This window comes from Folsomia candida, unplaced genomic scaffold (assembly GCF_002217175.1).
Source record: "Folsomia candida strain VU population unplaced genomic scaffold, ASM221717v1 Fcan01_Sc006, whole genome shotgun sequence".
Taxonomy (NCBI): domain Eukaryota; kingdom Metazoa; phylum Arthropoda; class Collembola; order Entomobryomorpha; family Isotomidae; genus Folsomia; species Folsomia candida.
Window position 1 is genome coordinate 4,486,411 of NW_019091198.1, and position 25,420 is coordinate 4,511,830.

At 36.8% G+C, this 25,420-nt stretch overlaps 4 protein-coding genes across 15 annotated transcripts; all 4 read left to right on the plus strand.

The window, feature by feature from the left end:
- The first annotated feature begins 32 nt into the window (after window positions 1–32).
- On the plus strand, window positions 33–2,290 carry LOC110850732. Of its 4 annotated transcripts, none has more exons than XM_022098262.2 (5): window positions 33–202; window positions 373–539; window positions 655–734; window positions 840–1,125; window positions 1,213–2,290. In XM_022098262.2, exons 2-5 carry the CDS (start codon window positions 492–494, stop codon window positions 1,342–1,344), a joined length of 546 nt encoding a protein of 181 aa, XP_021953954.1. In that variant the 5' UTR covers window positions 33–202; window positions 373–491; the 3' UTR covers window positions 1,345–2,290. The 4 variants fall into 4 exon arrangements, with proteins under 4 accessions (XP_021953954.1, XP_035708619.1, XP_021953953.1 ...); XM_035852726.1 differs by having other exon boundaries at window positions 33–190; XM_022098261.2 differs by having other exon boundaries at window positions 34–207.
- Window positions 2,291–2,390: 100 nt separating this feature from the next.
- LOC110850846 (OVARIAN TUMOR DOMAIN-containing deubiquitinating enzyme 2) lies at window positions 2,391–5,074 on the plus strand. 9 transcript variants are annotated; one of them, XM_035852725.1, is made up of 8 exons: window positions 2,431–2,513; window positions 2,580–2,633; window positions 2,930–3,026; window positions 3,081–3,410; window positions 3,509–3,627; window positions 3,753–3,945; window positions 4,052–4,377; window positions 4,481–5,074. In XM_035852725.1, the coding sequence occupies exons 4-8, from the start codon at window positions 3,113–3,115 to the stop codon at window positions 4,697–4,699; spliced, it is 1,155 nt and encodes a 384-aa protein (XP_035708618.1). In that variant the 5' UTR covers window positions 2,431–2,513; window positions 2,580–2,633; window positions 2,930–3,026; window positions 3,081–3,112; the 3' UTR covers window positions 4,700–5,074. The 9 variants fall into 9 exon arrangements, with proteins under 9 accessions (XP_021954122.1, XP_021954124.1, XP_035708615.1 ...); XM_022098430.2 differs by lacking the exon at window positions 2,580–2,633 and having other exon boundaries at window positions 2,391–2,513; window positions 2,952–3,026; XM_022098432.2 differs by lacking the exon at window positions 2,580–2,633 and having other exon boundaries at window positions 2,391–2,513; window positions 2,952–3,026; window positions 3,088–3,410.
- A 61-nt stretch (window positions 5,075–5,135) lies between these two features.
- Window positions 5,136–6,704, plus strand: LOC110851041 (immunoglobulin-binding protein 1). The gene is made up of 4 exons (XM_022098667.2): window positions 5,136–5,275; window positions 5,361–5,515; window positions 5,583–6,005; window positions 6,093–6,704. The coding sequence occupies exons 2-4, from the start codon at window positions 5,396–5,398 to the stop codon at window positions 6,567–6,569; spliced, it is 1,020 nt and encodes a 339-aa protein (XP_021954359.1). The 5' UTR covers window positions 5,136–5,275; window positions 5,361–5,395; the 3' UTR covers window positions 6,570–6,704.
- Window positions 6,705–6,856: 152 nt separating this feature from the next.
- On the plus strand, window positions 6,857–15,577 carry LOC110850955 (protein gooseberry). Its single transcript, XM_022098569.2, has 7 exons — window positions 6,857–8,147; window positions 9,009–9,312; window positions 9,841–9,962; window positions 11,197–11,399; window positions 11,517–11,721; window positions 13,949–14,151; window positions 14,560–15,577. The coding sequence occupies exons 1-7, from the start codon at window positions 8,081–8,083 to the stop codon at window positions 14,758–14,760; spliced, it is 1,305 nt and encodes a 434-aa protein (XP_021954261.2). The 5' UTR covers window positions 6,857–8,080; the 3' UTR covers window positions 14,761–15,577.
- The last annotated feature ends 9,843 nt before the right edge of the window (window positions 15,578–25,420 follow it).

The window sequence follows — 25,420 nt, forward strand, 5'->3', positions numbered from 1 at the left end:
ACAGCCCAGATGACAGAAGTTCGAAGAATCCGCGTTCGTCGCAGCCTGCGAAAATAAGAATAAGAAGGAAGGATGAGCAAGTTGCTAAAATATGCAATAACTTTTTTAACTACAAACTAACTGCAGACGGCACTACCGCACTATTTGTTTAAACAAGATTGGCTTGCCGAAAAACAGTTTGCGGCAGCAGGCAAGTAGGCTGGTGAGGTATAATATTCATTGATTTCGGCTATTTCTACTCGTTATCAATGATAACTTATCATGATTCTGTCTTTCTTATAAATGGAATTTAGTTCGAATAGTACGATTACGAAGATTTAAAATAATCATTAATGTTTAATAATTGGTGTTGGTTGTGGTTGTTTATTTCAGATTTGGGAGGTACACTAGGAGATTTTACAGTGTTAGTTGTGGGGGATTTAGCTTCTTGGGATATTTTTGCAACAGTCGCAAAAATCAGTTTTGTCTGGGAACGAACACTGTAACTGGACATGAAAATGGGGTGCTGTTTCAGCTGCAAAGATGATGAAGATGATCAGGTAAATAATTAATGAGTAATAATATTATTTACCATACTATTTAGTAAAGTACGGAATGCACAGAGTTGTGTTGGTATGAACTAGAAATTTGGTTTAAGATATGTTTCGTTATTAGGGTAACAACACAACAGAAAGACAACAATTGCTAAGAGATCCCATTATTAATGCTACCGCAGTGGTAGATGTTCCTTCCTGGTAAATCATTCAACATTTCTGTACCGAATTTACACATTGTGCATAATTTTTTGTTTACACACATTGTACATAATGTACCTTATCAAGTCTTCATAATATTTTCAGTGACCTAAAAAATGTGAACATTATTGAGGGACAGCCATCCCGCGGACAAGAGGACGAATTAGCTAAAATTTTACATGAGACTGCATCAGCAATGATTGATGTGTCCGGTTCTGGGTCTCATTCCTTGGACCAGAGAGAATTTCAAGAAAGAAGTCGCCAATACCTGAGTGCTATCCAAGCTCTATCTCCAACTCTTCTGAAATCACCTAGTCTGCTTCTTGGGGATTTTCCAAATCCAGAAAGGCAGTTGGGATGCGCATTAATTTCCCAAGAAGACTTAGTCCTTGTACTTTTCTGTTTTTATTATTTGCATTTGTTTAAAGCTAGTTTTTTAATAATTAGTCATCTTCTAACAGTATTTATAATCTTTCAGATGGAATGGGCCATGAGTGAAGTCGAAGAAGCGTTGCATTCCATCCGAGTCGAGCATGACGAAGATTTAGTGGTACCTTTTGGGGGTTCATCTTCACAGCTAATAATGTCATCACCCACGCCGTCGTCTTAATTTATTGGCGTGAGATGCGGTAGCAGCTTCACATAACTTACCAGACTGAAAGTGCCAACCTTAAAATATTTACATCTCGTACGTATCAACATGAAATCTGCAAACTTCGTTTCTACATTTCTCTAAGTTATTAACTTTTAGCTGAGTTTTAGTTCATAAGATTTAATTTTTAGATTTAATTTTTATTTTAAACTCAAACTAGATGTTTGTGTCTTATTACTTAATTAGTCAAAAATTGTAATTTAATGGACACTCTTGAAATCTTTTCCATGTATAGACCTTTACTGTAAACAAGAAGCAATCATTTATTATTGACCTGAAATATTTTATCGCGTGATATCAAATTAGTTTTTAAATATAATAAATAAACGCACTAATTTCGTACGCTTGCTTTGTATATTTCTACAATTTTAAGTTAATCTAATCATGTCTCACTTTCTATGGCTTATTACTTTGTCCCTGTAATACTTTCCCTACCTCTAGTTCCTTAATTCAATATATGCGAAATGTACTTGTATAAGTTTCAGACGACTTTGTAAAGAATGTGACTTATGAATGAGTAATACCATTGCACAATTATGGTACGCGTATAACTTTTATAAATCAACTACATCACAAACAAACTCTATGTTTTTGAAATAATTTATAAATCAAACGAGCAATTTTTCCTTAAACGATAAAAGTAAACTACTGTATTTTAAATGATCGGGATTACATAAACCAAAAAGATGAGGCTAATTTAAAGTATGGTAAAGTAATATGCAGAGAAGACAGGAAGATCAAAATAATAAGAAAAAAGTAAAGTGTGTAATTTATATGTTAACTATCTAAACGTATGTAAATGTAAGAGATTTTATGATAAATGAAAATAATAAGATATATATTCGTAATAGTTTAGTAATAATAATCACAGGAGAGCAATAAATGCGACCAAAGTAAAATGCAAGGAAATTACATGTAATCATGCAATTTTTTATCCTTCATCATCAGTTTTGTGTGAGAGGCATCATTTTGCGAAAGATTTGCAGATCCAGCGACAATGGGAACGAGATCGTCATAAAGTTTTGTCTCAGACGAGGTAAACTCCCCGCGTTCAAACCACCTCTGCTCCCAATTCAGCCAAGATACCCGACTTATTTGCAAAATCACTTCCACACATAGAACCTAAAGTAAGTCACCCTCTATTCCTCTTTGCACTATGTATTCATAATAACCTCATTTCGATAAATTGCAAGTGTACAAAATTGTCGGGAAAGTATTCCACTAAATTTTGGAAGAAACGGTTGAAAGTGAGTTGGGTTTGTGACGTGTGATATGAATTGGTTTTTAGGGGTTTTTTATTGTCTGGCCCTGTTTACTTATTCTGTTTAAACCAAGGCTTTTGTGTGCAGTCTTTCTGAGCTGCAGTTTTCGTCATGTGATCCGACGAGCACCAATAGGAACGGGTTTCGTGCGGTGGTGGCGCACCCGAGTTGCACCCGAGCTATGACTCGGGTGCGATTCGGGCAGTCACGTGACGAAAACTGCAGCTCAGAAAGACTGCACACAAAAGCCTTGGTTTAAACTAGCTTTCAACTTTGTTTAGCAATTTAAATTACTGATTACAGGCTTGGAGACACTAAATTGTTGGTGTGGGAGTGGTGACTTTGACGACTTTTCCGCCGGATTTGTGATTAAGAAAGGTTTTATACATTCTTAATCTGCATTATGCTAAAATTAATCTACCTTCTTTGCAGAAAACAGTACGGAGAATCCAAAGCGATATAAAATGTCTACAACGGAAGGGGTGGAGCTTGCCGAAAAATGGTTGGCGTTAAGGATCAAGAGCAAGAAGAGCCAAAGTACAATTCTTCGGGATGTTAGCACCAAGCAGACAGTCCATGAATTTATTGTCAAGCTGGCCGAGATGACGGACGTGCCCGAGGATAAGATGATGATCTTAACGGGCTTTCCTCCCAAGAAGATAGAACTTGATCGATTGGCGCTTTTGGAATCACTTGGACTTTCAAATCAGGACACTGTAATTGTTGAATTGGATGTTAACTCGTCGGCAGCACCAGCAGCAGGTATATCTAAATACTATTTAGTTTGTGTAATCAAGAACGATATAAATATGTTAGCTGAAATTGCAAATATTTCAAATGCCTTATTATATTTTTAAAAGGCACATCTCTGCTTCAATCACAAGCTGGAAAAGTTGACCAAACTCCACCTACTAATGGTCCTTCTGAAGCACCCGTGCGTAATCAACTCATCATTAATGCTCTCAATGCGTCAACGGTGGTAAGTGATCAGCCAAATATTTACACAAATAATAATTCAAAAACATAGTTGACACTATGTGATAATGGTTTGGCAATAATAATACCGAATAGACAATAATTGTTTTTATGTATTTTTTATTTCAGAAAGAGTTAGAAACCCAGAAAGTACCCACAGTCGATATTGATTCTCCAGAATTATCAAGAGCTCTAACTTCATCTACTCCCTCAGCTCCGTCATACCAACGCCAGAATTTGTCTAGTGAGGGAATGTTGTTACGGCAGATTGTTCCTGCAGACAATTCCTGTCTTTTTACTTCCATCTCATTCTGTCTGACAGGTGTTATATTTTTCCATGCTAATTGATTTTTATATAAATCATGAAAAACATGCTTAATTTTGTAAGAGTCGAGACTAGTTAAAAATATTGTCTGTATTCTATTAAGGAGGTGCAAATGAGCACGAGGATCCTGGAGCTACTCATACTCGAGAGCTGATAGCTGCAACCGTTGCGAGCGATGCAGACCGTTTCGATGAGGCAATGCTTGGCCGTCCAAATGCTGATTATGTTCAGTGGATCATGAAGAGCGAGTCCTGGGGTGGTGGTATTGAGCTGTCCATCTTATCAGAATTCTATGAATTTGAAATGGCGGTTGTGGATATTCAGTCCTTACACATTTGCAAATTCGGGGAGGACAAAAATTACTCTGAGCGACTGCTCTTACTCTACGATGGAATACACTATGATCCATTGTATTTTGATCCATTTGATGTAATACTTTCAACAAAATCTCTTAATATCTATGAAACTAATATCCTATATATTATCAGCAATGCAGGATAAACTATCTTTTTCTCTCTTATTATTATTTTAGGGCAGCAAAATCCAGACCAAGTTTCCGACTTCGGATTCTTCAATTTTGGATAAAGCAATCCAACTTGGACGGGAAGCCAAAGCTGCTCATCAATTTACAGATTTGAGTAACTTTTCTCTGAAATGTGGGGTTTGTTACCAACTTCTCAAGGGTCAAACGGAAGCGCAAGCCCACGCTAAGCAGACTGGACATACCAATTTCTCAGAAATTACTCAATAGCGACCTGTATCGTCTTACTTAAAGTAAAGAACTACACAATATATGAACGAAAAGAATCAAAAAATTCAGCTATTTACATTATCACATAAAACTGTGACTAACAAACAACCTTTTAATTCCGCTCAGTATCACATATAAAATTGAAAAAAGATACAAAATCTTATACTTTTTATCTTCCACTTGTTAACTTATAACCAGTCAATATCAACTCGCATATTTTTATATGTGTCATTTATCATTACTGCTGTAATTACTGGATCCCAATCCACAAAAATTTTTTGTTATGCTATAAAATATTAAAAGTATGTACCATGTCATTTCAATGTACGTGTCAAAATTATAACCAAAATGCAAAAATAAATTCGTAATATACAGGAAATTTATCATTTCATGAGCCCATAAAGTAAAAAACCAATCTATGAGGATGTTGGGCAAATTGGAACTCTGTCAGCCGCGGCTGAACGAAATCTTCATTCATAGACGAGAAAACAACGATTGGAAACTAAAAGTATAAAATTTTTAGTAGTGCAGTGATTATCTATTTCAACCCTTAAAATTAAGTATAAATTGACGACGGTAAGGTTCTACGCTACGCATTCAGTCCCAACTTGGGATGATAATCGTCATTAATTGACAATAAACTTATTGTTTAAAATTGCAGGTTTTCCCCATTGACTAGTAACTAATTGTACAACAATGGCAAACATACAAAGTGAAAGTGGTGAAAAGACCTTGTCTCAACAGTTTGATGAGGCTTACACCGATTTCAAACATCTAGTGGACGATGACGACTCAATCACCTCGTCTACTGCGCAGGTAAGTGTGCTTAAATTTAGGGCATTTCGTAGTGGTTATAAGCAATTTACATCATTACATTTTGTAGGACCTTCTCCTCAGAACTATGAAAACATTAGAACGTATCACCGTTGAAGTCTCCTCCTTGGATTTGTTCAGCAGAAACGAAAATTTCGAAGAAATAGATTCCAGACGTTTAAAATTCCTCCTCCTCCCATACATGCTTGGTACCCTTTGGCAAATTAGCATGACAGAGGACCGCAAAAGTATTTGTGAAATTAGCCGAGTCTATTTTAAAGATTTCCTTAAACGATGCATCGATTACGAAATCATTACCCAGTCCGAGTATATTAATTCCCAGGACGATGATGACGATGATGAAGAAAACACCGTACGATCGTCCAAAAGATTGACACCTGACGAAAAACGGCAAATAAAAATACGCAAGTATAAACAGAATAAGGAACTGGGAGAAGCGCTTGCGGCGTTTCAGAATTATGATTTAAAATATGTGAGCTAAATACCCTTGCAATTAAATTATCCTGTTATTTATCATCAATGTAAAAGGACGATTCATAATTAAGGTTTTTCTCCTCAGGACGATGACGATTTTTCCATATATTCAAAAGAAATTTTTGTCACGCTGATTAAATTAGCCATAAATAACTCGGAGGACCAGCTAGAATCTATCGAAATGGAAATGAATTTGATAAAATACCACAAGGAGAACCCAGACAATAGTGCCCCATCAACGTCATCTCCGCGGAAACCCCTCCAACCGTTCATCATTACAAAGGACGCAGCACAAAAGGCCGTTTATGGAATGGGCTACCCTGCCCTGCCCATCATGACCGTGGAGGAATTATATCAACAGCGTCGTGAAACTGGGGAATGGGGTCCTCCACCCACGGCTGGGACGGCACATGATCCTGAAAAGGATGCCGAACTGGAAGCTCGTGTTAAAGATTTATTGGAGGAACAAGACGATGAAGTTGAACTGGAGAGAAAGCGGAATTTCGACGAGTACAAGGATGAGCATCGCAGGGGATGGGGAAATCGTTTCAATAGGAGTTAAATAAATCACAGTATCATTTATCTCGTTATATTGGCAAGTTTAATTATACATACAATAATGCTATATATGAACGAATAATAACCCAATTTTACGCTATAAGGGCTTTATTTTATAAATAAAGTGGTAAAAACTAAAGAGAACATTGCATTTTTTGCCCGTAGTCCAAGTCTAGTCGAGATTATAATCATAATTTGTTTTATTAGTTTAGTCTGTTACAGAAAATCTGAGAATGCATGTTCCTTAAAGTTGCATGACTCATTTTGCTTATCGTTAGCGCATATTATAGGTCTGTCTGTTGGTTTAACTCTAACTGACAATGTTGCGTTGATTAGGATATATGACATTTAACCTTTTGATTGAAATGAACATGTTTATTTATTCACTTTTGAAATATGAGACTTGCACCATCATTAGATTTTACTTTGTAGGTAATTAGCAGCCGAGAATGCAACATTGTCTGGTCTGGACCACAGAGTTTAATAAGAATGTAAAGGATCTGGAGCATAGATCATGTAAATCTGTGTTAGGTCTTGACTTGAGACATCATTTATGCTTATATTCTTTATTCATACGGCAAAAATGCGGTCCGGTATTTTGCATGTAACAAACACGTCGTATTTGCCTTAATAATTTTTAACCGTTCCAAACATCTATTGTCTCACATTCTTCACATTTTTATCTTTCTGAATAACCTGTTGGTAAGATTTAGAATGGATTCATGACACGTAATCGAGCCTTATTTGATCTAAATCATTAAAATGCATTCAAATTTTGTTAATCTAAAATCCCAAACACTGCTTCGAGTAAAATTATTTTGGAAAAAGCAAAACTTTTGTTTGTTGAAAGAGGTGAATCAAGTTTTTAAGAGTGAAAGATGTATGTGATAATAATAAATGGAAAAGGTCCAACCCCGAGTCAAATGGGAGAGCCAATGGGGACCAAATCATAGTCTGTTAGGAGGTCTTTACTATACACGAATCTTATTCTTTGTTGTCTCATCATCTCCTCAGCAAGAGTGTGAAGCATCTCAACGCAAGAAATAAGTCGTCTCAACCCTACGTTAGCAAAGACTGCAGATAGAAAAGCACAGAAATTTCATGTTACCATCCACGCCACCAGTAGAAGTACAGAGATCTCGTATGTGTACATGGCTTTACAAGATGCAAGATCACTTTTTTGAGAAATAATCTCAACTACTTTATCGCATGCAACAGTTTCACCTCGTCGAATCAACATCTCGCCAACGCCACGCGAACAACATGCATTTGTGTTTTTAAGTTTCTGGATAGCAAGTACTCACGTGGCTTAAAAATGCTTGAAAAATATTTATTGTAACATCAATAGAAGTTTTTTTTCTAAGGTTGTAGGCACAAGTGTTAATTTTATTGGCAAGAAGGTGACTTGAGTGGAAAATAAAAGTGTAATTTACTAACCTTTCAAAGGTGTAATTTATGGATTAAATTGAATTATGGCCTTAATCTTGTGGTAGTGTGTGAACCAGTGTTTTGCTTATGACTGTTATGACTGTGTCCAGCATCGATATGTTGCGATCTTGTTTTACGGGGTATCCATTCCAAGGTAAGCCTTAAAGTTTACTTGATCAATTTCAATTCTGACAATCTCGATTTTTTTATATTTAACGTTTATTTCATGATGTTTCATGAAATGGTATTACTCATCTCAGAGACATTTACATAATTAAATCGGATTAATAACTGGATGACTCATCATGAGAAGTCATTCTTATCTGGGAAATACATATTGTAATGAGCACATAATTTATAGCTGCTAGATTTTAAAATCTCATTCGATCCTACATGATTTTTGAAATGGCCAGGATGCAATGTGTCACCGTGCACTGAACATGTAGGGCGATTAGTCTCACCAGAGTTGAGGCAGGCAGGGGAATTACGAGTAAGGGTTTAAAACAATGTCCATGTCTTATCTTTATTTCAGTCATTTGTCATGACATGCATCTATGTCGATATTTCCAACCCAGCAACGATTCAAATGTTTGAAATGTGTTTAAAACAAGTGTGATATCTTCGTTTTTCGGACAATTATGATCAACAATTTTTGGCTATCAACGCGTTTGATTCGTGGTCTCCAATATGTACAAGTTAATTATGATAAACGTCACTTCTTGTGATTATGGTTATTCTGGTGTCATCTTATATGTACAGTCTGTTATTTTTTCATGACTAGACAATCGTATAGCCCATGCACAATAGAAAAATAAACTAGACACACTCTTGTGTCCACATATGTACATATACATACATTTGCCGTTTCATAAAGTCTTAGCTAGACTAATACATAAATTGCTTTTCCTAATTTCAAAATGATCGAGTCATCAACTAGTCAAATAATTCTAGTCAGTTGTCTCTTCTCGAAAGTTTCATGTTTCATTGTAAAATTCCCGATTTTATTTTATTGCAGGACAAGGCCGTATGAATCAGTTGGGGGGAGTGTTCATCAACGGACGTCCCCTTCCAAACCACATACGATTAAAAATTGTGGAAATGGCCGCGTCCGGCGTTCGACCCTGCGTAATTTCCCGACAATTACGAGTCTCTCATGGATGTGTGTCCAAAATTCTCAACAGATATCAAGAAACGGGTTCCATCCGTCCCGGCGTCATTGGTGGCAGCAAACCTAGAATCGCACCCCCAGACGTTGAACGAAGAATTGAAGAATATAAACAAGAAAATCCAGGCATTTTTTCTTGGGAAATAAGGGACAGGTAGCTAAATTTGCATATGTATCTTATGTTTTGCGTAGTTTAGCTGTCAAGAATTGCATAAAATCCGTGTGATGTGTTTCCTGCAAGAGAAAATAAGGTTCTACATTGCAAAGAAATTTTCCATGCGACTATTATTACGACTAGCTCACTGTTTACTTTCAATGCCTGAGTTTGTTTTGTTATTACTATTATTCCTGCAATACTTTGTTTATGTGTTTGCAAGAATGAATGCCTTCTTCAGAGGCTCGGGCTGGGCTTTGATTGCTCTATTTCCTCATTCTCTTTATGTCACTTAGTGGCTGGCTATCACTCTTTTTCATGTAATTCTTTACTTGATTTACTTCTTAAAAAATTAACAATCTGGTTTCCGTTTGTGCTCATATTTTGGATACGGCTCGGGAAGGTTTTGATACCTTGAATGCGTTTGTATGAATGTTTCAAGTTTTTATTTTAGTTTTCTCCCAGTTTTTGAATCGTACGTTAAAGTGAGAAAGTAAGCTGATTGAGATTTCCTCTTTACTTTTACAGATTGGTGAAGGAAGGGCTTTGTGACAAGAATAGTGCACCATCGGTCAGTGCGATATCTCGCTTGTTGCGTGGTCGAGAGGGCGATATTATGGACTCGAGCGAAAAGAAATTCATGGATTCAGGTAAGAACGCAATACTTTTAATTCCTCTTTCATCCAGTGTCCGCTTTCTGGGGTCTAACTCCCGTTTTCTCACGATATGATAAGTTACAAGGAATGTGTACTTTTTTTAATTAATTGTGAAATGTGACCAGCTTGTTATTACATGATCCAAATTGCACATTTTAAAATCATATAATTCACATGGATCCGTCAAGTATGTAAAAAAGAGGTGAAATCTTGTCAATATATTGTGGCCATGTTTCAAGTTTACAAGTTATAAGTACATATAACGTAGCATTGTGGTATGAATGAACTTTTGTTCCGAGAAATATTTGTAGATTGTGCGATTTAGTCAAGCAATTTAGCAAAACAACGATTGGCATTTCATTCAAGCACAGCATAAAAAGTGTAATACGACAACGTAAAACGCAGCCAATAAGGCAATAATAATAAATGCGTTCGTAGTATAATAATTTTTATTACTTCAGTATTCGCTCACATATTCCTTGTCGTACTCGCACTTTGTGTGCATTAGGATGCGTTAAGGTACTCGGTTCTTCAATATTGTTCAATGAAATTTAATACGTGCTTTAATGCATTTCCACAACATGTTGCACGATATATTTCTCATATGCAAATTAGCCTTTAATACGTCCATTATCTTTAATAATTTGTCCCTTCGCGGAACTATGAATATCTGGTTTCCAGATTAACGTCTTAATACATACAATCAATTAATTACGAGTTTTCTAAATGCACTTTAGTCTATGAAATTTAGAGGATAATTCAATGGAATAGCATAAACATTCGACTGGGAAGTCTTCCTAGAGTTTGTACAAATGTTCACATAACATGATATTACATTAATGAGCATAATAATGGTCCATCCCAATCAATGAACTCTATTGATCATCCGGTGAAAAAAAATGTATCACTTCCCTTCGAACTTGGGTTTGTGTAAGCGCCGCCGGGCATTTGCACCTTGGCTTCGTGTGATTTATGGGTGGTTCTCTAGAATCTCATCATGTATTGGAGAGATCGAAATATAATCTCGTCATCATCGAGTCCTGTTTTTTCCAACCTCCGCCATCGTCCAGGCATGAACTGGCACGAAATGCTTTTATCATCTTTTTCTATGATTGAACTAATTTAACCTATAACATCGGCATTCTCTAATGAGGCCAAGTGGGCGAGGTTCACTCCTTTTGTAATTTCGAGAAAAAAAACACTAACAATTTGTGACTATTTCGTTTAGGTGAAAAACCAAATAGTGACGGCTCTGACTGCGAATCCGAGCCTGGAATTCCTCTAAAGAGAAAACAACGTCGAAGTCGCACTACTTTCACTGCTCAACAACTAGACGAGTTGGAAAAGGCGTTCGAACGAACCCAGTATCCGGACATCTACACAAGAGAGGAACTCGCACAAAGGACAAAATTGACAGAGGCCAGAATTCAAGTAGGAAATATTTACTAAAGAATTCATCTACTTGTTTATTTTCCTGTATACTAACTTTCTGATCCAGAAATGAATTCCTAAAACAAGCTAAAAAAATCTTTTCTCCACTTTCACCAGGTTTGGTTCAGCAACAGGAGGGCGAGACTTCGTAAACAGATTTCTGGCAGCAGTGTGAGCAGTGGGAGTTACAACAATTCTTTGGGGATGAGCATTCCCATCTATTCGACGACCCCTTCGACGTACCACACCCACTCCGTGCTCTCACATCATCATCAACAGGGCCTGGTGGATTCTCACTTTCCCTCCTCAGGCACTGCTCAAGGTAAATTTGATTAGTTGGCTGTGTAGACGGTTGCGCATTTTTAGGAATTTGACTAATTCGGGCAGGAATGAGACATGTTTTACCTTTGTGTTAATGAGACAACCATTTTGAGCATAATGGGTTGAAAGTTTACTGTGGAATTATTAGGAAAGACCACCCACTACCCTCTGTCGTCCCATTGTTTCAACCAATTCAACGCTAATTAAACAACAAATGTCATTCTCTCTCACCGTGGTCTTGTTGTGAACGAGTGATGCGTTATTATTGCAGTCAGTGGTTGGGCATGGCGATGTGATTGTCAAACTTTTGAATGAAATGAAGTAGACTTTGCACTACGCAATACTCCACCAACCGAAGCAAACCTTTAATTATTGTAAATGAATGAGTCAAGTGATGATTCTGAAGGATTGAATGATTCCATCCAATTCACAGGGTTCGTTCGTTCGAACATGTGTAGATCTTGTACCATTTCATCAAACAACGTCACCCGATTTTCATACCAAAACATACGAAAAAAGCTCGGAATTCAGAAACCACGTAGCACTTACATATCTGTGTATGCATGACCACTTGTGTGTTACATCGCTATGTAATCTTATTAAAAAGTATCGTTTAAAAAATGAGAATCTGTTTGCCCTCAGGATTCTTCAGTTGTGTGACAACGGAAGAAGTTTTAACACTTTATCTGTTCTGTGTGAGCTAAGAATTGTTTAAGGTTTTTAGTGATGAAAAAGCAAAACCAATCTCAATTCTTTCCATACAACGTAATCTTGAATAGTTAACGGATCGAATCGAGTGCAAATCTAATTACTCGGTTTTAGATTTGGTTCTTCAATACCTGCACTTTCATCCACTCATTCACTCACCTTTATCGAATCCAATTTAACATCAAGATTATACAGGCAAAAACTAACAAAAAACCTGCATTTTTGTCCCCGATTGCTCATTCATTCATAATGTGTTCATCGATTTTTAAGAAAAAATGACATGTTGGGGTGCAATTGTACATAATACATACACACAAATGTGGATGTATGCATATATGTGACGTGTTTTTTTAGATAGGGATTACATATACACATTTTAACTTGTTTTTTCTTATCGAAATACGTAGCGTATGGGTTTTAAGTTTATTCACACAATTTTTTGTCTTGGATTTTTACTAGCATTATTTTACTGTCAAAACTTAATGGATCAATTCCTAACATAGTTTTTCAACGATTTATCTATTAATGCAAAAAAAATGCGAATGATATATTTATCTCGCACATGTAACTTACTTATTTGGAATTGGCACAGTCTTTGAAGATTTAACTAGGTTGGAAGTAGATTAACAATAAGTCGTTATTTCTTGGAGTGAATTTGTCTGTAAAATTCGAAAAAATATGGTTGATAATGGGACAATGGTGGACATTATGAGTTTTACAAATGAGGAGTGTCTCATCGCCTATTGTGAATGTTCATGTCACGTAGAATTATTGTTGTGCACTCGCCGGTTCACTTCATGGGGTTTCCACTTTTCATACGACTTTACAAGGACAATCAGTGTCAGTTTAAATGGTATATATAGCTTCTGGCTTAAAAATATGAAAAATTTCTCGGCTGCATGCAGCAGCATGGATTGATTATTATTTCATTAATCCTAAAGTATAATATTATCCCAAAAATACCAGATAAACCCATACATTTTGATACAAAGTAATAGCTCACAATTCTTGGAATTCTCCTTACGATGGAAGGCATAATATTCTTTAATGCGATTATAGGTTGATAGATAGTTTGATGTCATGGCCTATATGGCTGACTGGTCACAAGAACCATTACATGTTGCGTCTTGTTGCACCAACCAATGCAAAATCTCGTACCAGTTAAGTAACTCAAATCTTGGGAATCCTGTTGTTGAGTGACAATGCACAATTACCAAGCCAAACTAAAATTTGCAGCAGAAAAATATCAAAATGAGATAGCAAACAGCATAAAAACGAAAGTCAACAAATTTAATGATAAACTTGAGAAAGTTGTAAACTGTTACATTTTCCATGTCAATGCTCATGCAGTGAACCTTCGCGCTAGGCTAGTTATTGTTGCAGCATGATAATTGATAATTTTTGTCATCGTCGTTGTAATGCTTTCTGAGTAACTTTTGTACGAATTACTTATGTTCATCTGCCACGTGGCAGATGGAAGGCTCATATTTCCCTTTAATTTGACTCTGGTTCTCCTTCAGGGAGCGATGGTGGCTCGTTGTACTCGGTGTCGAACGGGAGTTCTTCCTCCATCAGTAATGCGTCGTCGGGTGCAGGTCGCAGCTTGTCCATGTCGTCGCCCCCGCCGTCGTCCAGCAACAATCTCCCAGGAACGTCCTCCTACACCTCACTGGGCGGGCATGGAACGTACACGCCAAATTCTGCCGGTCTGATCAATCAACAGGTAACTGAAGTTGCACATTTTTGAGAAAATTGTAAGTTCAACAAGTCAGAGGCTGATGCACACATTCGCGAAAACCTTGGTCGACATTTTTCTTTGCAATGCATTTTGAGAAAAAGTAAAATTTGAAAACCTTATTGTTTCATTTAACCCATCCTTCAATGGACTATTCAGCATTCAACCGTTTCTTGGAAAGTTTCTACCATTGTTGCACCATTCCTTTCATTGTTTATCTATACAATGCGGATACAATTGATAAAATTGTGCATTAAAATAGAGTTCAGTAAAGCGTAAAAGATTTCTGCACATTTCTGCAAATTGTAAAGCAGGAGTCAGGAGGTGTTGTGAAAAGGGGTTAAATGTATGTAGTAAGCACACAACTGAACTGATTTTTTGGTCTTTCTTTATTAGCAAGGGGGTCATGTTTCCTCACCTAATAACAACAACACGGCCTCTCCCCCTGGGCCGTATGGGTCAGGACAAGGTCAAACTGCTGAGGAGGCGTGGGGTGCAATTCCAGGGCGTCCAAATATGACTGCATACAACTCGTCAACTCCAACCGCGACCCTGATGGGGCCTCCAAGACATCAACACTACTATGGATGGTACTAAATACTAAATCTAAATAGTGAATAAATCAGTGAATCAATCTCTTGGGTGGAGCTGACAAATCTGCATGAACCGTCATTTACACTACACCATGTATGTGGCGTAAGTGGCGAATTCATGTATGTGAGCCAGATTGCATATCTTTCCAAATTAATACTATATCAATTCCTGTTTTAAATTAATCCTACATTAAATACTTTCTTTTAAAAGATGATGGTATACCAATTAAGGTTACGTGTAAGAATGTAATTTTATATTTTTTAAAACTGCCAATCATAAAAAAATGGGGCTGTAACAAAAAAGTCTTGCCTGGACTTTGAACTTCATGATATTTTATTGGTTACTCAGATTTCAAAGCTTTCTAAAATTTACCAAAGGGATATTTTCTCCATCAATTCTTAATCATAGTCGAAAATATTGTCAAGAAGCCGAAATTTTAATATATAAAAAATACAGAATGAAAAATTTTATTAAACACGTATCCTAAAAATTAGATATAACTAGCGTTACCGTATTTAGTTGTCGAATAATGAGGAAATCAAGTTATACAGTGTATACTATATCCGAAAACCGTCAACTTTAGTGCCTGCCTGGTGAATACTACATATTTGTACATACATAATCTATTAGTACGTATTCTAGTGTAACATATATATCCAGAATATTTTAAGACATTGGCTTTTAGCGCATTTATCAATATATATGTATGTACATACCTATGTGTAAGTATGCATAAGTCTACATTGTATAAGTACGTGTGTAGATGAATGTTGAATGAGATGCCTTAAATTGCAATTAAATAAAGAGAAACAATACCTAATTATGTGTACTTGCATTCAAGAGATTCACACACCATCCAGTTGACAACAACAACCTGTTTCCGTCTCTTTATGCACATTTGTCGAGTCGATCCATTTCAAGTCATTATCACCATTTTATTTACTGTCAATCAATACGTGATGGTGTAAGGCGTCAAATCTAATCAACTTACCCACCACACTCAATCCATTCTCAAACCACTTTACCTTTTTTGTTACTTTTGTCTTAGCTCTTGTAAAATTGTAAAAGTCTACCTTGAAATTCTGTTCCGGTGGTCGGCGTGGGAGTTTGAGATTCAACAAACTTTACAGAAAATGAGATGGAACATCCACACCGAGATTTTCATTACCGTCATCATCACCTCAAATTTGTACAGTCGTCCTGTTGCATAAATATTTTTGACATGCACGTGTCAACTCTTCTTCCTCTTGGGTACAAGAGGTCTAAATACATGTAAGTATATGAGAGAAAGGCAGAATTGATTGCTCAGAAAGCTTATATGATCAACTTTTGATCGTATAAGTTTCAACAAGGAAAAATGTCGATTCATCATAATTTTTCTGTCACAACACAAAAGATCTCACCACCACAAGGTTTTAAAACCTCAAAGACATGAGCATCATGGTAAAGTTGATAGGAAATTATGAGGTTGTAATGGAACATTTCCCAACAAAAGAGATCCAATAAAAGCTGGATAGGAAATTTGGTTGCGCTACGACTTACCCATATCCATACTTATGTATCTACGACCGAAGGGTGTAATGGCTCATGTTTTATATTTATCTCATTGAATAACGTACGTACATAAACTCTTCTCCTCCCATTCACTGGGTAGAAAAAAGTATGGATGAAAAAACAATTGTTCAACATTTTGTGGTTTTTGTTGGTGTTGGTGTGACAAATCGGATGCTACCCATCTTTCCACCTCACCCTCAACTATTTTAAGCCACATCAGAGATACTTGTTATATAGTCTCCCGTACCTGCTCCTGGAAGACATGCTGGCTGTCTCGACGAAAAAGAGTGTGAAAGGAAAAAAACCACTATCGAAGACGCTATTGAAGTCTTTAAATGGTGGCCAAGTTGGTCCGTCTGAGTGTGTAGCGAAATCTTATTAAATAAGACTTGTAGGAGTAAAAATATCTGTGCTACAGATATTTTGTACACTACAGATTCTTTAGTGTACACTATGTGTATGAATTGATACAAATGCAATAAAATGTAAGATTAGTAGGAGGAGTCCTAGTTACAAAAGGAAAGCTAAGTATGTTAACGCACTAGAAAATATTTTTAAGGAATCCAATATGTCAAAATTAGGAGGAATTGTAAAATTTGGTCCTAGGTCAATTTACATAACGTACTTTTGCATAACGGTCATATTGCCTAATTTTTATTGCATAAAAGTCACTTCACATAATAAGCCTTATCACATAAATATGTATTGCATAATTGTTTCGAAATTAAGATTAAGAGGAAATTGCACATGGGGAGATTTCCTGAATGGCGTAGAATACATACTTAGTTCGAAATACATAATTCGAATTCTGCAGAGAAAAGATTCTGATTTCGTAACTTCTGTAAACTAACTTTTCAGTCAGGCTTCAGTCAGGGTTCAGTCAGGGTGGTGTAACGCACCTTTAATATTTCCTTTTTCGCCATATAGTTAGCCTAGCACTAAATCCTAAATACCGTCTATTGCAAGTTTAGAAATCAAAGGAACCCTTCGAGTTATTTTTTATGCAGAAGTACAGTAGAGTTGTAACAGGCGAGGGAGGTAAACTATTAGCAATCTTGTATAGTTACACAAGTATTGATTTTTCGGTATTAAAGTTGCTACCACTTCGTATTAAAATTATGCTGAAGCGTAAAAATTTGCTACCTATATAGTAAAACTTATTTAATACGGAGCTATTACTACAACGTATTACTATTCTGTAATCACTACTATCTTGGTAGAGTAGAGTCATACTAGTGAATGAATACCGCTTGGCAGTATTTCAATGCTGGATTTCTGTGAGTATAACAGTCACATATTGGAAAATCTATAATTATGCAATGTGTAATTATGCAAAATCAGGATTTACATAATTGATAACTATGTAAAATGGTCATTATGTAAAATGGTAGTTATGCAGCAGAAATTATGTAAAGTGACCGAAGGCCGTAAAATTTATGAATTTCTCTGGATTTCAATTTCAAAAAATCAATCGTAATTATACAATACATTAGATCTGAAAGAATTTCATGCCACACCTGTTGCTCCAACTTATGGTTAGAACAATCTTCAAAACTGTTACAAAACTGAATATTGCTTATACTTAGAGCTTATCTTCTATTTATTATCAAAACATTTAGCCTATTACGACTTGTGTAATGAACATTCGTCAGAAAAGAAGTACACAAATTTTATTTGTGTATCGTACGTAATAAATCCCCAAAGAATAATTAGCATAATTAGCAGTAGGATACATATAAATAAATAATGGCACCGTCGACCCGTTAGGTTTTACCCGAGTTACGAATGATGCAGCATTTTGTGAGATATACGAAATTGACACCCTTCTCCAGTTCCACGAAATCCCACATTCTAAACAAAAAGCTAATTGTCATTTACTAAATTTCGTTGTCACGACCTTGCGAATATGGATCGAATTGGGACAATAAATGTAAAGTGATATTCATCAGTTAAGTCGCATTCCTTTCATTCATACATAACTGTCAAGATTCCGCGAAATATTCTTTAAATACTGTAATACAACTGATGAAAAAGACTTTTTTGAGGCTGCCTAATCAACTAACAAAGAGTAGAATTTTTGCAGAGTTCTAAGAAGAAACGTGAAAAGAAATGTAGAAAAATAAATCCAACACGTCCCGTTTACCTTTTCATTAAATTTCTCATCAACAAAATCTTCATCCGAGTGCATACTTTTTCGTCTGGCATAATAACCCTGCGACCACGAGTGTTTTATATACATACTTGTTCTTACAAAATGTAAAAGGAAATGATGGGTGGATTGAGATGGAAGTCAATTTCTTGTAATTGCCATAAATATCAAAGCATGAAGTGGACATTAATCTTGAGGGACAATCTGCCGCCCTCGATGCTCTAGGGAAACCTCTCATACATATTCGATGGCGTTGTTTAAACGAATTGTGTGCATTTTCAATTTTTGTTGGCTGTAAGGATCTAAGAACTTATAAGTTCCGTCCGGTTTTCTGTAGACGTCTTTTGATGCAACACCATTTTAGATCATCCATTTCAGATTTCATTTCAATAATGTCTGATGCTGCAGGCGTCACAGATGTGGAATCGGGATAGCTCTCGGACAAATTAGCAGCATAGCAGGTGTCATCTTGTCTGCCTGGTGGCTTGCGTTGTTATTATTTTTACCATTATTATTATTATTTTGATCAATAAAAACATAATCATTGTTGTCTTTCACAGCAATATTGGTGTCGCCAGATTCATATCAGTGTTTTTATTACTTTATCGTGCACCTTGTTTTGGGAGGGAATTGAGTGCTTCCTACTTTTGTAAGTATGCTTTTCTAACTGCCCATGCATACGTATATCTCTTTCCTACTTGTGGATTTTTTGCATTACTTACGTAAACCAAACTTTTATATGATTGGCAACGAACGAGTAAAGTGCCGTTTCGTTCCTTTTTAAATGAAACCATCAAAAATAATTTCAATAGGAGCACGGTTCATTTCTAAGTAGCAGCAGTCTTATTAGGACGAGGAGGATGGTGCCATTCTTGCTCATAATACTTCGAATTGTCTTGCTCTGAAGCAGGTGTAGTTAGTTTCAATGCGTTTTTTAACTTGTCTCGAGAATACAATTGCTGAGAGTAATTTGAGAGTAATTTGTGCCAACGAGCGCGGAGGATGAGTGCGAAAGGCGCATTAGACCATTTCTGCATGCCCATTATCTTCGCCCATCAACTAATTTCTTCAATAGCCCAACTCTTAATTACCACCGACACCACCGCCGACGAGCACTGTGTCATTCATCCTAACAAATAAATATGGCATCGGTTGGTGTGGTCGTCCGTCCGAAACATGTCAAAACATTCAAGGGGCCTCGCGTCAACCTGGCGCAGTGATTCTGCGATTGTGCCTTTTCTCATCCATTCTATTCTTAACTTTGATGACTTTCACTTTAATCGCTGTGAAAAATTATTGTCTCCAGCACACCACAAATTTCTATGGGTTGTATGAAAAATATGGGACAAATTCATGCACTTGGTTGCTGTCGGGGCTGTTGGCTTTGACATTTAAAATATAAATATGATTATGATACACAGACCACATTTAATGCGTGTTTTTTGACTTAACAATCGAGACGGATTCACTTCACTCTCCGTTACAATTCCGATTTTCTGCCAACTCTATGATGTCTTCACCCTTTTTCCTTCCTTTTCCCCTGCTCATTGTTGTTGTTACCAGCGCCCAGACCCGCTACATAATGCACCTTATTAATACCACCACCAGTAGCAATACGTAGTGTTAATTTGACCTAACGCCCCTGTACGACTACATATTTGCGCAAGTATGTTCACTCTCTGTAATTAATTACAAGTAGAAAAATCTGCCATGTACAAAAGTAAAGAACGCGTGTGTGCCATTGATCCCCCCAAATTTACTCGAATGTTAGTCTTATGCTAGTCCCTCATTAAAGTGTTCAGTCAGTATGCGGTGAAATTGGCTTTGTTTACCTGAAACGAAACCATCAACCAACAACAACTTGATACTACAACTGCACAGATTATATTTCAAGCTCATAAATCACCCCAGAGGAACAGAGCACATACGTACGCAGGCGAACAAAAGTTATTTCTTATTGTCTTCTCCGTGTGATCCAAGTAAATGTTGAAATTGAATCAAAAAATGACTTAATTGTCTGCGTTCTTCTAATCGTAAGCTCCCAGTTTGGAAGAAGGAGCAGGATTATTTATTTATTTATTGTTTGAGAAATTTATTGAGAAAGTCGAGCAAAGCCGTTTATTAGATTAGTCTTTCGTAATCTCAATCAGTGTGCAAACAACCACCGCAGGTAGGGCAGAGCACTAGATGGCAAGTTCCGTCTCCCAAGTCTCATAAATCTCTCCTCCTTGTCTCAAGCAACGTCGGTGAACGAACAACCCATCGCATCATTATTATTACTTAATGGTTATGGCTGATACGTAGATAGTTGTTGAATACAAGCCTTCAATAAGCGGTGGATTTTGGGCGATTGCACAAAAGTGTGGCAATTGGTGCACAATGCATGGATAATAAAACAATGCTTTTAGGAAATGTATCAAATTTCCCGTTTAAGCCTTCCTCTTCCGCCCATTCATTCGTCGTTTTTAAGCTTGATGAAATATTCATAAAAATACCTACGTACTTGCCTGTTGGCAAGTTTTCATTGCAACAACGTTGTCTTCTCTTCTTGAGACATGCACATCTGCAGAAAAGAATTTGAAATTTCTTGAAATACTTTTCTCGCCACGAAATGAATATGCATTTGTAGTCGATGCCATCAATTTACCTACATTGCTTTATCATGTGCACTTTGTTGATGTGAAGTGGAAACCAAGGAGTGAGTACATGTAAGTAGGAGAATGTGGCGTATCTGTAGGAGGAGGAGGAGGAGGATAGCGTGGTGGAGCAGAGTCACGCAGTCGACACGCTTATTAACGACGGAGATATGGATGTTAGCATGATAGATACTCCTTTTGGCTTGGCGGCACTGTGTTCTCCTCACCAAAAATACATCTCGTACACCAAAATTCGCTTCATTGGGCTGGGAAGGCCCCACTTACTTTTACTCGCACTTTGTCTATTCGCCCATGTTCCTGCTTCAATGCAACGCAACAACAACAATCAAACAACAATGTGACCGCGTACATCGAGCGAGGGACGTTCATCTGATCTGAGGAGGTATTGATGAATATAAATAAAATAATGACAATTATATAACGAACGCTGTCAAGTCGAACTGTGCAAATCCGACTAAAAAGCTTCGTGGTGGTTTATTTAATGGCTTGTGTATTGGCTGTCGGGATATTGATGGTCCCCTCGAGGTCCGACTGAGAATTTATGTAATATGTATCGATTTACTTGGGTAATTTAGATAGCGGAAATAAATAAGTCAGGAATGCCAACAGAGCTTTTTATTCTCGAGCTTGACTTGAAGTTTAAGACAAAATATCAAATTAAACATTTGATAAAAAGAGATGATTAAAGGTATGAAAAAAGGGCAAACGGAACGGAACAATTGAAATTAGTTCATTTTTACCCTGTGCGCAATAAGAATACACAGAAAGTAATCAAGCACCTACTGAATCTACTCCGTAATGGAACAAGACAAATAATATGTGGTAATAAACAAGAAACTTTGGAAAACAGTCGTAAGCAAGTGCATCAGTAAGTTCACGCCTCATTTTGATCTCAAAGTTGACTATTCAAATCAAAAAGGATATTATTCAGGAGATGAGAAGAGAAAACGCAGAACAATTGTTATCCGCGCTCTCAAGTTCCTTACGGAAGGAATAAGTGCGTATACTATTCGGCTGGTAATTGAGGGATGCAATTAAACAAGGAAGATCATGCGGATCGAATGTCGAATGTTGAACATCATGATATAATAAAATTGTGAAAAAAGTGATAGGATTTTTTTCACCGAAAACGTAGCAATTCACACATTTACGAGACCACTACCATCATAGGAAAGAGGTAATATACATGCATACATACATCAAGGGTGATGGTGTGGTAGAGTTGGAGCGGTGGTAGTTATTTTTCTGATTATGATAATTACAGCGGAACGCCATGTAAATTACTTTGTCGCTCTCTTATGTCTGAGACTTAAATTCAAACTTTATCGTCCGCGTGCAGACATGAATATATAAGACGATGTTCCATTATTATGAAAACGCAATATGCAGTATGATGAGTTGTTGTGTAAGCTGAGACGATTATCTGCAAGTAGATGGTTTACTTTTCATTTTCAATAGCACAAAGTCGTTGGATTATTAGCATTTTAGTTTCTAGATTACTTGTTGCTGCACTTATATAATCCAACACTCAGGATGGAAAGGGGTCAGTGTACAAAATTTGTGGTAAATATTGCCTTCGAACTAACACATAAGAAGAGGAAAGGATAACTTAGCAGCAATTTCTCAAAATTACATAACGTTGAATGTGTGCGTGGACATGAATTCAACTACAAAGATTGAACTCAAAAAATTCGGCCGGATTTTACTCCTGATTGAAACTTGAAATTCAATATTTACTCTGCTTGATATGAAGCAGGAGTAAGTTTCATACGAAACCGTTCGCAGACAAGAATAACTCTTGAGCCCATTTTTAGTATAAAATGTGTATCCACTTAAAACCAACTTAAAATTTTAAAAACGAGGCCGGCCAGACTGCATGACGCTGGATGTTCCAAAGTTTTCATCTCGAATTACATTCCTAGGAGCACATAGAACGGAATACAATTAAAATGCACACGTGTTTTGGAAAACGTTATCTCTCATCCCGTCGTCGTCCTTTCTGTGCAACTTCCGCCTTAAAAAGTCGGCAATAATTAAGAGCTTCCTTTTTGTCCAAGGAAAGACCAAATCTTTTCGAAACTTTTAATTTCAGCTCGATAAATGTACTTTATGTTTTTTAACGTAAGTGTATAATATACACTTATCTCGTTGGATTGCAAAACAATAAGTCTCAGTTTTCTCAAGACGGGAAGGTTCTTCTGAGCAAGCTGTGATGGAAAATTAAAGAGTAACGCATGTGTAACTCGGATCATGTTTCAATCTCCTTTCATCCTGTACAGTTTTGTCTTGTAATAAGTTTATGAAAATACAGTGCACACATTGTTTTTGTCTAATACAAGCCTGCTTGTCGGTGCAAAATTAATTTTCAGGGTAGACTTTGCTTCATACAAATTAGGTAACGAAATTGCTAAATTATCAAGGAAATGGGTGCTGCAGGTGGTGAAAGGACACGAACTAAATTACATTTCATTGTACGTAAAAGATGGTTGACGTACATAAATATGTAGCGTTACCACAGAACAAATATTTACTTGTATTCATGGAGGTCGAAATGTGGAGCCTCATCAGGCCCAAACTCATCATCTTTAAACGAAGATTTTCACTAGGTGGATGAGATGATGGACAGCTGGATAATTAATTAGTGAACGGTAGCGCGTTTCATGCAGTCAAATAAAGACAATAATCTTGGACGCTAATTATCTCTCCCTGTCTCACACGGCGCTCTTTAAGTAAGTGCATTAAGACCACTGCCTACTTTTTGTCTCGCCTTGTTTATTTTATGCCGTTGTTGCTCCGCATTTTCTCCCACTTTTAGATGTGAAATGAAATAAATTTGACACGCAGGCCTGCCCATCAAGCGAAGGGAGTGATATTAGTGAAGTACCTGACGTCCTGCCTGCCCTGTAATAATTATGTTGTACAGCAACAAATCTTATTATCTTCGGTTGTTCTGAATCCTGGTTCGAAGGTGTTTCTAAATTATCATTATCGTCGTAAAAGTACTTTTGGTCCCTAATATGCAACTGTTTCAACTCGATCACATGAAAGCTGTCTCATTAAACATCTTTTTATTCCGACTTTAATACATATGTGCCACTGTTTGTCAGAAACGTTGTAATTTACTTAATTCCAAAAAAACGGAACAGCTTCTAAAACACTAAAAAAGAAAAATAGATGAGCACTAATCAATGCATGGGATCGGACTGTCGAATTTTTATAAGTTTTTCTGAATAAATGTATAAAAATAAAACTGTAGCAAGTTATGCTCTGGAGATTTCATATCGTCTCAAATACATCCCAAGTAGAACCGAAACGTTAAATCAACGATGCCTATATTAACGTCTTATGGCCTAAAAGTGTCGTTAATTCAACGTATGGCGTCCGCTTTTTTCAGGTTGGAATAACGCTGGTGTAGCGTTATAAGTAGGTGTTTTTACGTTGCCTCAACGTTAAATGCTAACGTAATTTTAACGTCGCACAATTTCGTTGAAGTTACGTTAGAACCACGTGGTTAACCTTATTTCAACGTGACTTCAGCGTAAAAAAGTGGCCAAGCGACACGTTAAAGTATCATCCAAAGGTTCTAGCTGGGATACCTTTACACTCAACCAGGTGACCGACTATATTTGTGTCGTGTCATCTAGTACAAATTGGATTTGATATAGAACATTGATTAAAATGGAGATTTCACGAGTTAAAGTGCCGAGGAACCAAAGTTGTTGACTCTTTATTCACACTCTTGGAGTCCGCCGTCATCGGATATTCATGGAAAATTTTAAATTTACACCTTTTCTCTCTGTGTAAATAACACCGCGGCGTAACAGTCCTGTTATTCTAGCCGAAGCTAAATGATGATGTACAATTCATGGCGTGTTTTAATTGTACTTTCCTTGCTATTTCTTGCAAATTTGCTTTGAAAGTTTTCCGCATTCAAGTACTTTTTGTTGTACGTATCCTACAGAGCAATTTAGGGAGATTGTTTTACAGAAGGAATATGCACATGCATTTCTACCACGTTGAGATGATGCAAGTAGATTGGAATTTTAAAATGCAGCAGAATAATAATGAGCAACTTGTTGAGGAATTTAATAACAAAAAGGTGTTGGTTTTGTATCTGCATCCACCTCCACCCTCCTCCGACTTCTGGAATTCATCCCATCTCTCAGGATCGGGGGGAAGGAATTTATCCATTCTTCGTACTCAGGTGTGTGCATTGTGGGGATTTGTTACATTTATTTTAGAACAAGCTTCCTCCAACACAATTAGTCGTTGGATGCAATGGCAATGACAATGATGATTTGGC